The sequence below is a fragment of the Phocoena sinus genome, chromosome 19 (assembly GCF_008692025.1).
Source record: "Phocoena sinus isolate mPhoSin1 chromosome 19, mPhoSin1.pri, whole genome shotgun sequence".
Lineage (NCBI taxonomy): Eukaryota > Metazoa > Chordata > Mammalia > Artiodactyla > Phocoenidae > Phocoena > Phocoena sinus.
The window spans coordinates 13,286,294-13,301,918 of record NC_045781.1 but is presented as its reverse complement, the minus strand read 5'-3'; the positions used below and the strand labels follow the sequence as shown (position 1 = coordinate 13,301,918).

General features: G+C 52.9%; 1 protein-coding gene across 1 annotated transcript in view; it reads left to right on the top strand.

The window, feature by feature from the left end:
- The window catches only part of RYR1 (ryanodine receptor 1), a 118,099-nt gene that overhangs the window by 19,073 nt on the left and 83,401 nt on the right, over positions 1-15,625 (top strand). Inside the window, 14 exon segments of the mRNA XM_032611825.1 lie at positions 22-155; positions 625-866; positions 1,386-1,578; positions 2,535-2,751; positions 4,565-4,669; positions 4,892-4,995; positions 5,721-5,804; positions 6,618-6,925; positions 7,740-7,942; positions 9,254-9,428; positions 9,567-9,775; positions 12,654-13,048; positions 14,005-14,137; positions 14,952-15,112. Of these exon segments, the coding sequence (XP_032467716.1) occupies positions 22-155; positions 625-866; positions 1,386-1,578; positions 2,535-2,751; positions 4,565-4,669; positions 4,892-4,995; positions 5,721-5,804; positions 6,618-6,925; positions 7,740-7,942; positions 9,254-9,428; positions 9,567-9,775; positions 12,654-13,048; positions 14,005-14,137; positions 14,952-15,112 (2,663 nt within the window).

Genomic DNA, 15,625 nt, shown 5'->3' with positions numbered 1-15,625 from the left:
ACCTCTGACCTTGACCTCCAGGTGCTGGATGTGCTGTGTTCCCTGTGTGTGTGCAATGGCGTGGCCGTGCGCTCCAACCAAGATCTTATTACTGAGAACTTGCTCCCTGGCCGCGAGCTTCTGCTGCAGACAAACCTCATCAACTTTGTCACCAGGTCTGGCCCCTAACCCCTGACCCCAGAACTCAGAACCTCGCAATCCCCTCCCTGACTCAGACTCCACACCCAGGTGGATGGGCCTTCCTCCATCTCCCACCCCAGTCCCCACAGCTGTCCCCAGCTCATCCCTGGCTTCTCATTCCTCTTGTCCTCTCTCCCTGCTCCATTTCTGCCTCTGTCTCTTCCTCCCTCTTTCTTTCTGTGTTTGCTCTTTTTGTCTTCATCTGTCTGTCTCTATTTCTCCTCCATCTCTTTTTCCTGGTCTCTCTCCCATCTCTCTCTTCTCTGTCCTTTGATGCCTCTCTGTCCGTCTCTGTCTCTGCTTTCTCTCTCTGTTTCTCTGCTTTTCTGTTTTTCTTGTGTATGTATATCTTTGTCTTTCTCCCTTCCTCTCCCACCCCCCACTAGCCTGGGTCTCCTCGCCATCTCTCCTTCATCCTCCTCTCCTGTCCTGTCTCTCCTACAGCATCCGCCCCAACATTTTTGTGGGCCGAGCAGAGGGCTCCACGCAGTACCTCAAATGGTACTTTGAGGTGATGGTGGACGAGGTGGCTCCATTCCTGACAGCTCAGGCCACCCACCTGCGGGTGGGCTGGGCCCTCACTGAGGGCTACAGCCCGTACCCTGGGGGCGGCGAGGGCTGGGGCGGCAACGGGGTCGGCGATGACCTCTATTCCTACGGCTTTGATGGGCTACATCTCTGGACAGGTACCTGGACCCTTCTAGGGGACCCTCAACCCTGACCATTGACCCAGGGTTTCTAGGCTCTCACCACATGCCTTGGGGTTCTTGGGATCCTGACCCCCAAACAGGCTAACTTTGACCCCTTACTCCTCATTTCCTAAGACCCTAACCCTAGAGCTTTCAGAATCTTGGCTCGAACCTGTTTCTTCATAGCCTCCAGAACTCTGACCCCAGAGGATGTCAGATCTCTGACCCTAGAGAGCCCAGAGAACTGCCCCGATTATTATGATCTCTGATCTTTGACTTATGCCCCCAAAGGTTTTATAGAATCCTAACTCCAAGATGACTTTAATCTTTGACCCCCACACCTCTCAGGAACCTAACATCAGGGGAAACTTGACTTCTGCCTCTAATCTCTCAGGAACACTTGACCTTAGAGTTGCTAGGGTCCAGACCCTATAGGATCCTCTAATACCTGCCCTTGTCTCTTGAGACCATTGGTTCCATTGGACCTCTGACTTCTCCCTGGTGATCCTGGTGCAGGACACGTGCCACGCCTGGTGACTTCCCCAGGGCAGCACCTCCTGGCCCCTGAGGACGTGGTCAGCTGCTGCCTGGACCTCAGCGTGCCGTCCATCTCCTTCCGCATCAATGGCTGTCCTGTGCAGGGTGTCTTCGAGGCCTTCAACCTTGATGGGCTCTTCTTCCCCGTTGTCAGCTTCTCAGCTGGTGTCAAGTAAGGACTTGCCCCAGCCCCCTGGCCAGTCCCCAGACCTGGGACTGTCCTGAGACAGCTTCTGCAAGCACGCCATGGCCTTCTATGGGGCCAGGACCCAGCAGCCTTCTCTCAGGACTGACAGGCCAGACCTCTACACGAAGGTCCCAGTGACCTCTACATGATCCCAGACACTCTCAGTGTCCTCCCAATGACCCAGACCCTCCCAATGCTGTCAGCTTCACCCCAAGTGTCCCCCAAATTTCACAATGACCTTCTAATGATTAATAAGTTTCTTCCAGTGACCTCCCAGATGACCTCTGACTCTCCCAATGATTCTATGCCATTCCAGTGACCTCCAGATGATTCCAGAATCTGACAGTGATCTTCCAATGACCACAAAGCCTCCCAGTGACTCCATGCTCTTAACTTCCCAATGACCCCAGCGTCTCCCAACGATATTCTAATAGTTCCATAATTTCCCAGTGACCTCTCAACGACCACAGTTATTTCAAAGACCTCTCAGTAGCCCAATCTTTTCCCAGTGACCCCAACCTCTGTGAATGACTTACTCACCATTTCAGTGGCGATTATGATTTTCTCAAGGTTACACCAGACTCTCAGTGACTTCCAAGTGACCTTCTTCTTGGTCTCCCACAAACCTTCTGGTATCTCTAGATGTTCTGTTGATCCAGGACCTCCTCCAAAGGACTTTCCCATGACCTTGGATTAACTCCCCAGTGACCTGACCCCCACTTTCCTTTTTGGTTTTCCAAAGATTCCTATTGACCTCCAGCATTTTCTTTGACCTTAGAGTTTCCTGACTCCTAAATGACCTCCATGACCCTATGACTGTCCAGTGACCTCAGGTCTCCCCAGAACCTTCCACTGATCCCAAGATTGCTCCCTTCCCCCCACTGAGTACAGACTCTCCTCTGTATACTGCCCTCACTAGTGACCCCCACTCTCCCACCTAGGGTGCGGTTCCTCCTTGGTGGCCGCCATGGCGAATTCAAGTTCCTCCCTCCGCCTGGCTATGCCCCTTGTCATGAGGCTGTGCTCCCGCGAGAGCGACTCCATCTGGAGCCCATCAAGGAGTATCGGCGGGAAGGGCCCCGGGGGCCTCACCTGGTGGGCCCCAGCCGCTGCCTCTCACACACCGACTTTGTGCCCTGCCCTGTGGACACTGTCCAGGTACTGCCTGCTCTGCAAGGGTTTCTTGGAGAGGCAGACTCCCTTAGGAGCCAGGGAGATGGGGAGCTGAGCTGGAAGCTGGGGACCCTGTTGTTTAACAGGTGGGGAAGCTGAGGCAGAGAGGAGGCAAAGGATTCTCTCAAGGCAGAATCTCGGTTTCAGGGGGTCCTCGGTATGGTCCCCTAAAAAAAAGACTATTATTTATTTATTTAATTTTTAAAAAGTATTTATTTGCTGCTCCGAGTGGCTTGTGGGATCTTAGCTCCCCGACCAGGGATTGAACCTGGGCCCTCAGCAGTGAAAGCACGGAGTCCTAGTCACTGGACCGCCAGGGAATTCCCTAAAAAGGACTATTATTGCCCCCAATATACAGCTGAGGAAAGTGAGGCCCAGAGAGGTTAAGCAGCCTGTGCACGTCACACAGCATTTGAGCCCAGGCAGTCTGATCCCAAAGCCTGTGCCTGTGATCTTATCCACCACAATTTGTTGGGCATCTTTTCTATTCCACGCCTCTCTCACTCCTCCTATCCCAATCTGAGCTCCCCACCTTTCCTCCAGGCGTGTCCCTATAGGAGGGAATATAAGTCCTGTTTAAGAGGCTGGTCACAAGGGTTTGACTTTCAGCATGTCACCGCGGGCATGCGGCTTCACTTCTCTGTGCCTCAGTTCCCTGACCTGTGAGGAAACCGGGGGAACGAGAGAACCTCCCTCTAGCATTGTTGTGAAGGTTAGATGAATTAATATGTGTGAAATGCTTAGCATGGGCCTGAGGAAATAGTAAGTACTCAGTAGAGTTACTGTCATTATTGGTAGTAGTAATGTTATTGCAGGGGTGAACTTGCCATCCCCCTGTAGCCAGGCCAGAGCCCTGGGCCTCCTCCTGGATGGCTCCCTTCCCCTCCCCCACCCACCTGGCAGCCTCAGGGGTTGTCCACTCCACCTCTCCCAATCCCTTCTCCCCCCCACATCCCACCCTGGTCCAACCATCATTATCTCTGCCTGCAGAACAGCAACAATCTAAATATGACTAGGCACCTACCATGTGCCACGCATTTAAAGAAACTATGCGGGAGGGTTAGGGGCACAGTCGCAAGTCCCAGCACTGCTCTCTCTGTCTTAAAAACAAAGGAATTGGTAAACGACACACCCTAGGGCAGGAAGCTAAAATAGTTTGGATAGAATCAGGACTCAAGCCCTAGTTCTTTTGATTCCGCATCTTGTGATCTCTAATCAAACACAAGCTTTTCCCCACACTTAGTTAATTTAAAGATCTGTAAAATGAAAATACAGGTACTATTTATGTTTATTGAAAAAAAATCCGCGCAGTTCAAGCTCACATTGTTTGAGGGTCCACTGTATATAGCATTTAGTAGTTTATGTAAATGATTTCACTGAACCCTTATAAAGTAAGTGTCATGAGTTAATATCGTTCTGATTCTCATTGTACAGAGAAGGAAAGAGACTCATCCATTCATTGAGCAAACATTTCACAAGCATCCCCTTCTGGGCTGGACAGGGCTGGGAAAATGCTGGAGACAGAGACAGCCCCAGCCCTGCCTTCACGGAGCTCGCAGTCCACAGGGGGAGACAGACCCATTCCCAGATAGTTCCTTAATTCTGAGGATGCTAAGTCCTTACGCAGCTGGACGTCAACCCTGGAGGCAGGGTGAGGTGATGGGGAGCAAGGCTCGGCAGTAGGAAAGGTCAAAGCTCTCTGGGGAACTGCTCAGGGCTCGCACGTGTTCTCGGGAAGAGGGGTCATGACGCAGACTGGAGGGGATGCAGGGACCTCACAAATGTCACCTGCCCCCAGATTGTCCTGCCTCCCCATCTGGAGGGTATTCGGGAGAAGCTGGCGGAGAACATCCATGAACTCTGGGCGCTGACTCGCATTGAGCAGGGCTGGACCTACGGCCCGGTGAGGGGGCTGCCTGCAGCGCGGGGCGGGCGGGGGGAGAGGCTAGGCTGGCTGTGGTGGAGTGACAACTGCTCACTAACTGGGAGGGGCTGGGGGCTGGGGGAAGCGACTTTGGGAAGGGGCTCCTTGGGTGGCAGAACGGGTTGGGGAGGCCAGGGGTCACAGTCTGGGAGTGCTGGGGAGGGAAGGGGAACCGAGGAGTTGACTCTGGAGTTTCTCCAGGTTCGGGATGACAATAAGAGGCTGCACCCGTGTCTCGTGGACTTCCACAGCCTACCGGAGCCTGAGAGGAATTACAACCTGCAGATGTCGGGGGAGACGCTCAAGTGAGGGGCGGACCAGGGAGCAGGGGCCCGGGCCTGACCGCTGGGCGGGGGGCAAGGAGAGACAGGGGGAGCGAGACCGAGACTGAGAGAGACAGAGAGGGAGAGACAAAAGGGAGGCAGAGAGAGAGAGGGAGACTGGGATTGTGAGGCTGAAACTGACAGGGGGCAAGTAAGAGACAGAGGCATAAAGAGAGATGCTCAGGGCTTCCCTGGTGGCGCAGTGGTTGAGAGTCCGCCTGCCGATGCAGGGGACACGGGTTCGTGCCCCGGTCCGGGAAGATCCCACATGCTGCGGAGCGGCTGAGCCCGTGAGCCATGGCCGCTGAGCCTGCGCGTCCGGAGCCCGTGCTCCACAACGGGAGAGGCCACAACAGTGAGAGGAGGCCCGCGTACCGCAAAAAAAAAAAAAAGAGAGATGCTCAGCAAGTGAAAGAGAGAGAAAGAGACAAGGAAAGAAGCAGACAGGAAAAGACAAGCACAGTCAAAGAAATACAGTGACAGAGAAACAGGGAGAGTCAGGAGCCAGAGAGACACAGACACCAAGACCAAGAGAGACGGGACAGACGCCCAGAAAACCAGAACAAGAGAGGTGGAGAGAGCTAGTGACCCAGAGACAGAGCTGACGGGCTGGGGGATGAGGGGAGCTGGGCTGTGGGGAGAGGATGCCAGCGGCAGGGAGGCCACGTGGGGTGACCCTGTCCCCCTGCCTCCACCCCCCGCCCCAGGACCCTGCTGGCGCTGGGCTGCCACGTGGGCATGGCGGACGAGAAGGCGGAAGACAACCTGAAGAAGACAAAACTCCCCAAGACGTGAGTGTGGGCGGCCCGGGCCCCACCTGGGGAAGAGAGTAGGGGGCCGGGGATGCCGTGGTGAGGGCTGGAGCAACTGAGGGCCGGTGGGAGGAGGCTGAGGTCAGAAACCAAGGGGCTGTGGGTTAGGGTGGAGGTCATAGGACCAGGGGTCGGGGCTCTGGAGTCAGTGGTGAGTGTCCTGGGGAGGTGTCAGGAATGCGGAGTTAGGCATTCTAGAGTGAGAGTGGGAGTGAGTCGGACCCAGGGTCAGAGTCTGCCATGGAGTCCGGGAAAATGAGAGAACAGAGGTAATATCTCTGAGTTAGAGGTGAGGGGTCAATGGAAAGAGGTGAGAAATTGTTAGAGTTGTAAGTAAGGGATCCTAAAATTATAGATGAGAGATCAGAGGTCCTGGGGATAGATGCCAAGGTTCAAAGGTCAAGGACTCCAAAGCCAGGAGTTTAGAATGATAGGGTCCTGGGATCAGAGGTAAGAAGCCTCAAAGTTGGAAGTGAGGGGTCAGAGAGTTCCAGCGTGAGAAATGAGGCTCCCAAAATCAAGATGAAGAAGGGGTCACAGAGGCCAGAGGTCAGTGAAGTCAAAGCCCTTGCTACGGTCACAGGATCCTGGGGTCAGAAGTCAAGTATATCAAAGCTTATTTAAGGGAGTCGTAGAACCCTGATGTCAGAGACCAAAGGTCAGAAATTTCAAAGCTCAAGGCTAAAGATCATGGAATCCGAAGGACAAGGGTCAGAAGTCAGGGAGCCCATAGCACAGAGCCTAGAAGTGGAGGTGAGGGTCTTGTCCCACCGAACCCCGCCACACCCGCAGGTACATGATGAGCAATGGGTACAAGCCAGCGCCTCTGGACCTGAGCCACGTGAGACTGACGCCCGCGCAGACGATGCTGGTGGACCGGCTGGCGGAGAACGGACACAATGTGTGGGCACGAGACCGAGTGGCCCAGGGCTGGACCTACAGCTCTGTGCAGGACATCCCTGCACGCCGGAACCCTCGCCTTGTGCCCTACCGCCTGCTGGACGAGGCCACCAAGCGCAGCAACCGGGACAGCCTCTGCCAGGCCGTGCGCACCCTGCTGGGCTACGGCTACAACATTGAGCCGCCGGACCAGGAGCCCAGTGAGTGCTGACCACAGGCCCCTGACCCTGAGTCCTACCCTGACCCTAACCCCGGCCCTTGACTCCTGATCTCTGACCCAACTCGCCTCTCAATGGGCTACATCTACAGCACTGACCCTCTCCCCCCCAGCCCTGACACTCTGTCCCTGACCCTGAACCTGATCTTGACCACTGACCTTGACCTGACTCAAGCCCTGCCTGGGCTACGGCTACAACACTGAACAGCCAGACCAGGAACCAGTGAGCGCTAACCCTGACCCTGACTCCAATTCCTGACCCCCAGCTACGACCCCTAACTCCTAACCTCTGGACTATAGCTATAACGTGGAGCCACCCAACCAAGGACTTAAAGAGCCTCTAATCCCTACTCCTAACTTGACTCCTGACCTATCACTGAGCCCCCAATCCCAGCCTCAACCCTCAACCCTGACTGTGGTCCTCAACTTTCAATTTCTTAACCCCTGACCCCAGCCGCAATTTCTATCCCCTCCCTGACCCTGACTCTCTCTTCCTGATCTTACTCTCAACCCTTGATTCTTACCATTGACCTTAATCTTGACCCTTCACCCCAGACCATGACTGTGACTGACCCGACTTTCTTCCTCAATGCCTCTGTCACTAGTTCCTCTGTGAAGCTCTGACTGCAAAGGGATGGAGGAGAAGTCTCAGTAGGTCCCTCCTGCCTCTCTGAGATTCCCCAGGTCTTCCCTAACACCAAGAATTGTCCCTTTCCTCCCAGCCCCGCAAAGCCCTTACCTTTCCTGGTCTCTCCCACCAACCCAGCCTCTCTGACTCTGCCCGGCCCCATTTGTAGGTCAGGTGGAGAGCCAGTCTCGCTGGGACCGGGTGCGCATCTTCAGGGCAGAGAAATCCTATGTGGTGCAGAGCGGCCGCTGGTACTTCGAGTTTGAGGCAGTCACCACCGGCGAGATGCGAGTGGGCTGGGCGAGGCCTGAGCTGCGGCCTGACGTGGAGCTGGGAGCTGATGAGCTGGCCTATGTCTTCAATGGGCACCGCGTGGGTAGCTCCCTGGGCTCCACTCTACCAGACTCTGTGGTCCTTCCCACAGCTCATACACTCCAGCCCTGCCTCTACCTGTGCCTCACTCTGTCCGCCCATCTCTGACTCTACCTTCCCACTCATCTACCCATTCTTCCATGTATCCTTCCCTCTCTCTGTCCACGCATATGTCCATCCATCATCCATCTCTCTATCCAACCATCTGTCTGTCCATTCATCCATCCTTCTCATCTGTCCAAAGAATCATTTAGTCATCCACGTTGCCATCTATTCATGTAGTTGTTAGTTCCTCAATTCACCTGTTCAGTCAATTTGTGATTTCATTTATCCATTCATCTATCCAATAATTTAATGCATAAGTACATCATCTATTTATCCATCCACCCATCCATCTACCTATGTGTCTGTCTACACTTTCTTCCCTCCCTGCATCAACCCAGGTAGACTCTCAGCTTTCATTTCGTTCTTCCATCCAGCCATATACCCTGCTTCCTATCCATCCATCTCATTATCCATTTATCTATTCTGGGGGCATATGGGTATATTTGGGTCCATATGGGGGACATTGACAGGTTAGTTTTTCCTTTCCATCCCTCTACTTGCTGCTGTCCCCAACCCTCCACTAGCACTTTGGTGGTCTGTATAACCCCAGCCCCAGTCATGGAAACAATAGAGAACCCAGGCAGAAGGGATGAGATACAGAGATTAGTGGGAGGGGAAAGCCTGAAAGCTTATCCTTTAAGGATCATGGATGCAAACGTGGGGTGAGATGGGGGCCACCGTGGGGGTGAGCCCTCTTCTGTCCCACATGCCCTGGAGCTGACACTTGTATCTTTACGTCTCCCCTTGCTTCTGTATCTCCCCGTTCCTCTGTGTGTCTCTCCTGCACCACGTCTCCCGTTGCTTCTGTATCTCCCCGTTCCTCTGTGTGTCTCTCCTGCACCACGTCCCCCGTTGCTTCTGTATCTCCCCGTTCCTCTGTGTGTCTCACCTGCACCACGTCTCCCCTTGCTTCTGTATCTCCCCGTTCCTCTGTGTGTCTCTCCTGCACCACGTCTCCCGTTGCTTCTGTACCTCCCTGTTCCTCTGTGTGTCTGTCCTGCACCACGTCTCCCCTTGCTTCTGTATCTCCCCGTTCCTCTGTGTGTCTGTCCTGCACCACGTCTCCCGTTGCTTCTGTACCTCCCCGTTCCTCTGTGTGTCTCTCCTGCACCACGTCTCCCTTGCACCACGTCTCCCCTTGTTTCTGTACCTCCCCGTCCCTCTGTGTGTCTCTCCTGCACCACGTCTCCCGTTGCGCCCTCACAGGGTCAGCGCTGGCACTTGGGCAGTGAACCGTTTGGGCGTCCCTGGCAGTCAGGTGATGTCGTGGGCTGCATGATCGACCTCACAGAGAACACCATTATCTTCACCCTCAACGGCGAGGTCCTCATGTCCGATTCAGGCTCTGAAACAGCCTTCCGGGATATTGAGATTGGGGATGGTGAGGGCTGGCCTTGTGGCCCCTTTCTGGTTTTCTTCCATCTCACCTGACCCTACTTTCCACAGTACCTCCTTCCCCATGGCTGCCCCTGCCCTGCCCATCTATCCTCACCCCTGCCCATCTATCCCCTCCCACTAGGCTTCCTGCCCGTCTGCAGCTTGGGACCTGGCCAGGTGGGTCACCTGAACCTGGGCCAGGATGTGAGCTCCCTGCGGTTCTTTACCATCTGTGGCCTCCAGGAAGGTTTTGAGCCATTTGCCATCAACATGCAGCGCCCGGTCACTACCTGGTTCAGCAAGAGCCTTCCCCAGTTTCAGGCCACGCCCCCTGAGCATCCCCACTATGAGGTGAGGACCGACCCCACTCAGCACGCTCTGATCTGCTTCCAAACCTCATTCTCCCCACAGTTCTCTTCCCCAAGCTTCTCTTTGGCTTCTTTGTTAGCCCACAAACCGTGTAGAAGTGGGTGTCAGGATCATGGGCTCCCAGGGCTGCCTTGTAGGGTATAACCTTGGCAAACTACACCTTTCTGGGCTCCAGGTACCGTGCCTACAAAATGGGGGAAGGGAGAAAAGAGAAGCTGGATTAAGTGACCCCAGTGGACATTTCCAGCCCTTATAACTATCTAATCCTACAACAAGGTTTAAAGAAATATAAATCACTGGGTACATTTCGGCACCTTCCTTACTAACTGTTACCTGTGGTGGTATTTTGGGGGTTTGTTTGTTTATTTATTTATTGCCGGCCACAAAGCACGGCAGCAAGCTTGTGGGATCTTAGTTCCCCGGGTCCTTGGCAGTGAGAGCAAGGAGTGCTAACCACTGGACTGCCAGGGAATTCCCATGGGTTTGTTTATTTTTAGTAACTCGTCATTAATCTGGTATCCTAATTTTTAGACCCCAGTGCCTTTCTTTCCCAAGGTTAAACTCAGGGTCAGATTCTGACAATAAATCAAAGTGATACAGTCTTTTTCTCAACCTGGGAAGAACTTGAATTCCACGTGGCTAAGCTTCAGCTGGTACTTTAGAATCAGACCTGGAGTTGGCCTTTTACCTGCTGTATGACCTGGGCCTGTGACTGTCTCCTCCTGAGCCTCAGTTTTCCCATCCTAGGCATCGTTCAGATCTCCTTCTCTCTCACATTCTCTCTCTCTTTCTCTTTTCTGAATTATTTAGGTAAGTTGGAGACATCGTGCCTCTTTATCCCTAAATATTTCAATGTGCATTTCTTCAGAACAGGCTGTGCTCTTACAGAGCTACAGTTATGAAAATCAGGGAATTTTACATTGATACATACTGTTACCTAATTTACAACCCATATTCAAATTTCGTTAATCGTGGCAATGATGTCTCTTTTTATTTTTCTGGTCCAAAATCCAATCCGCAGTTACACATTGCAGTTAGTTGTTATGTCTCTTTAGTCTTCAATGTAGAATATTTCTGAGTGTTTGTCTGTCATGATGCTGACATTTTTGAAGAGTACAGACCAGTTATTTTGCAGAATATTCCTCATGTATTTGGCACGAATACCATAGCAAAGAGGTTGTGTTCTTCTTGATGCAGAATATCAGGGCGGCACATCATGTCATTATGTCTTATTACTGATTACATTAACTTTGACTGTTTGGTTATAGTGGAGTCTGCCAAGTTTCTCCACCATCAAGTTACTATTTTTCTCTTTATAATTAATAAATAATTTGTGGGAAGGCATTTTAAGGCTAGGTAAAAATGGAAGGGTTTTAAACTGGGGAATGTCCAGTCTAGATCTGAGTTTTGGAACGGTCTCTATTGACAGTGGATTGGAGGAGGCGAGAATGGGAGCGCAAAGACCAGAGAGGTGCCTGGGGCGGGAGAGGATGGTGGGGAAGACGTGAACCTCCCTATCCCTGCCACTGCCAGATGGTGTTCTCAACCCAAAGAACAGCATGCTAGACAGCAGTGAGAATGAATAAACTAACCTACCCACAACCACATGGACGAGTCTCTCAGACATAATGTTGAATGAAAGAAGCCGGACACAAAAGAGCACATACTGTAGGATCCCATTCACAGAAAGTTCAAGAATGGGCAAAGCTAACCTGTGATGTGCTAAGTCAGAAGGGCATTAACTGTGAACGAATAATCAGACATTAAGTTACTTTGCATACATATCACAGGAAGGAGATGGTCAGTAGGCTTGCCAAGGAGCAGAGGTAGAACAGGATTTATAAGAGAGATGGGAGAGAGGGGAGAAAAAGACCCTGCAGACAGTCTTGGTTGCACGGTTTTGGGGTGAATTCATTGGCTGGTGAAGAGCACAGAGGTCTCTCTTGGCAATTGGTCCTTGAGGAGGTCACCTTGAGGTGGGGCATCAAAGAAAGGGAACTGCTCCAGTTGTTAATGGAGTCTCCAGAAAACTTGAGAGTCTGTCTTTGGAGCGCACAGGCCAGGCACCTGTCCCTCTCTCAGCTCCTGCCCTTTATTTAGGCCAGGTCGGTGCATTTCCCTCATCAGAATCCCTCACTATCTTTGAGTGTAGTGACTAAACGGGCACTGAGGGGACCCCCAGGGGGACTGGTGGTGTTCCATTTCTCCATCTGAGTGCTGGGTACATAGGCGTGGTCCCTCCAAAACCTCATTGTGCTGTGCACTTATGATGTGTGCATTCTTCTGAGTGTTATATTTCCACAACCAACAAGTCTAACAGAAATTCCTCTGGGGAGCCTTTAAAAAAATCTGACCCTTCTGGGCTGCTCTCCCCAAGAGAGCAGGAGGGCAGAGCCCTTGTTCTGTTCACTGATGTGTTCCCAGCACTTGGAACAGTGCCTGGCACACAGTAGGTGCTCAGTAAATATTTGTGTAGTGTTAGATGGATGGATGGGTAAATGGATGGATGGATGGATCGGTGGGTGGAAGGATGGAAGAATGAATGGGTGGATGGGTGGATGACCTGGTCTGGAGTGAGCCGTGTGCGCAGGAAGGTTTTGAAAGCTCCCCAGGTGATTCCAGTGTCTGATCAGGGCTGCCCACTCTACAAAGGTGTCCAGACAAAGGTAGACAGAAGCCTGAATGCACCCCACGGCCAAGCTGTGTGTCCCATGGGAGTTCGTACGCTCGGAGGAGTGAGTCTTTGGCTAATTCTCACACGGTGCTCTAAGGCCTAGTGGTGACTCTGTGTGTAATAAGGTTTAGGACCAATGGCCTAGCTCACCCTCCTGGCTCAGTGCTTCCTGCCTCACCCCCACAGGTGACTCGTGTGGACGGCACCGTGGACACACCCCCCTGCCTGCGCCTGACCCACCGCACGTGGGGCTCCCAGAACAGTCTGGTGGAGATGCTCTTTCTCCGGCTGAGCCTTCCGGTCCAGTTCCACCAGCACTTCCGCTGCACCGCAGGGGCCACCCCTCTGGCACCCCCTGGCCTGCAGCCTCCCGCTGAGGATGAGGCCCGGGCAGCGGAGCCTGATCCCGACTATGAAAACCTGCGCCGCTCAGCTGGGCACTGGGGCGAGGCTGAGGGGGGCAAAGAAGGAACTGCCAAGGAAGGGTCATCCGGGGGCACCGCCCAGGCTGGGGTAGAGGCCCAGCCTCCCAGGGCAGAGAATGAGAAGGATGCTACCACGGAGAAGAACAAGAAGAGAGGGTGAGTCAAGGGTGGGGCAGGGTGGGGTTTGGGGGGCTGTCCTGGGACCCCCAATTAGGCAACCTCAGTAACTTGAGAAATCCCACTGTATCCCAAAGTGGGCCCATATATGCTAAGTGGGGTCAGATTACTGAGGGATCCTGTTATGTCTCGAGTGAACGCTATTATTTCCCTGGGCTGCTCTAATTTCCCTGAGAATGTAAAATCGGGATGCCCCACTATATCTATGGAGAGCTCCACGGTCCTTGGGGTACCAAAGCTTTTCATCCAGTGGACTTCATTATCTGTGAACACTAAAGGGGACCTCAGAATCTTGGGAAAGTTGACTGTACCCCAAGGTATCCCAGTGAATATCATTGGTCTTCTAAATTGGGGTCACTCCTGTGTCTCAAATGTACCCCCAAAAAACTAACTTCAAGAGAGACCCTCAAAGGGCATTCAATGTGAAATGAAACTAAATCTGCTTTTCCCCTACTGTGGCAGTAGTTTTCAGTGGGATTTAGTTCTGTGTCTCTTGAGGGGATGTTTGGAAATGATGGGAGATTTTTAGTTATCACAGTTTTGCGGGGAGGTACTGCATGCTGGGGACTCCAGGGATTCTACATGTCTTCAATGCACAAGGCAGTGCCCAATGAAGAATTGTCCTTTCCCAAATGCCTTTAGCACCCATATGAGACATGGTGACTTAGGGGACCATTGTGTGCTCCCCAAGGGAACCTCCATGTTCCCAGAGGCACCTTTAAATCTGGGTAACCCGGAATTTGAAAGCACAGAGCTCCTCCACGGTGGGCTATGCTGGTGCAGTTGGGAATTTCATCCCTCTAGAGGCGAGGCCTTGGGTATTAGAAACGAGGTTTATTTAGGATGGATGTGGAGGCACGAACGTTGTGATGGAGAGGGCTGGGGAGCTGGGCTTGAGAGTGAATCTCATGACAGCCTCTCCTCTCCACCACCAGGTTCTTGTTCAAGGCCAAGAAGGCCGCCATGATGACCCAGCCACCAGCCACCCCCACTCTGCCCCGACTCCCTCGCGAGGTGGTGCCTGCTGACGACCGTGATGACCCTGAGATCATCCTCAATACCACCACGGTGGGAACCGGGGACCCTCAACTTCAGGCCTTCCCCTCCAGATTTCCAAATTTCATGCTGTAATCCCCAGTAATTGCCCTTATCTGGGGACACCGCGATATATACAGGAGACCACAAAATACAGTGCACATCAATTTAACCCTTTGAACCCCTAAATCCATATAGCTAAGGGGCCTAAAAATTGCAGGGAACACAATGAAGCCATGGGGCACACTGATAGAACTCCCAGGGCCCCCCAAATCCCAGGGATAAACCAACAGAGACTTGGCACCCCAATGTTTGGGTTCACCCATATAAACTCAACACCCCAAACTTAGTAGCTATTCTAGTATATTCCTGGGAACCAGAATTCACAAGTATTCCAATACAGTTTGGGGATTCACCAAATCTGGAATATTTTCTGAGACAAGCAGCCTAGTGGTTAGGATCACGGGCTACCTGGGCGTCACTTCACGGCTCTATGTCTTCTCTGCTGTGGAAGCGCTATGGTTTCCCCATCAGTAAAATGGAGATAAAAAGTGTATCCGCTTGGTGTAAGGATTGAAGTGAGTTCATTTGTGAGCTATTATTTATTTATAACATTGCTGTATAACCTGGGGAGGGACCCAAATTTGGGTGTATCACAAAACAGTCCCAAAGGATTCCCGAATCTAGGAATACATCAGTAAATACAGAAACAGAAGGACACAGACCCAGGGGGTCTCAAATCCAGCAACTTCTTGTTAAAATCCCAGAGAACACTGAGAATCCAGAGAAGTCAACTCAGAGTCTCAGGGAAGCCCACTGACCACCGGTCCCCCCTTTGCCTCTTCAGTACTATTACTCCGTGAGGGTCTTCGCCGGCCAGGAGCCCAGCTGCGTGTGGGTGGGCTGGGTCACCCCCGACTACCATCAGCACGACATGAACTTCGACCTCAGCAAGGTCCGGGTGGTGACGGTGACCATGGGGGATGAGCAAGGCAACATCCACAGCAGGTGCGGGCAGGGGCGGGGGCCGTGGGAGACCGGAGGTCAGCGCTGGGCACCTCCTCCTCCTTTCCTCCTCTCTTTTTTTTTTTTTTTTGCGGTACGCGGACCTCTCACTGCTGGGGCCTCTCCCGTTGTGGAGCACAGGCTCCGGACGCGCAGGCGCAGCCGGTCCGCGGCATGTGGGATCTTCCCGGACCGGGGCATGAACCCGTGTCCCCTGCATTGGCAGGTGGACTCTCAACCACTGCGCCACCAGGGAAGCCCCTCCTCTCTTCCTGCTTGTCTTCCTCCCATGGATCCTGCTCCGTGTTTTCCCTCCTCTTCTTCGTCCATTTCTTTTCCATTTTCTCCTCCTCTTCCATCTTGCCGTCCTCTTTCTAGTTTACCTCCTTTTTCTATCCTCTCGTCCTGCTCCCCTTCTCCTTCTCCTCGTTCTGGAACCCCTCCTTCCCCCCACCAGCTTCTAAGAATTCTAGCCCCGAGGGGCTCAGGGTCTGGGGTGAGGGGTTTCAGCACTCA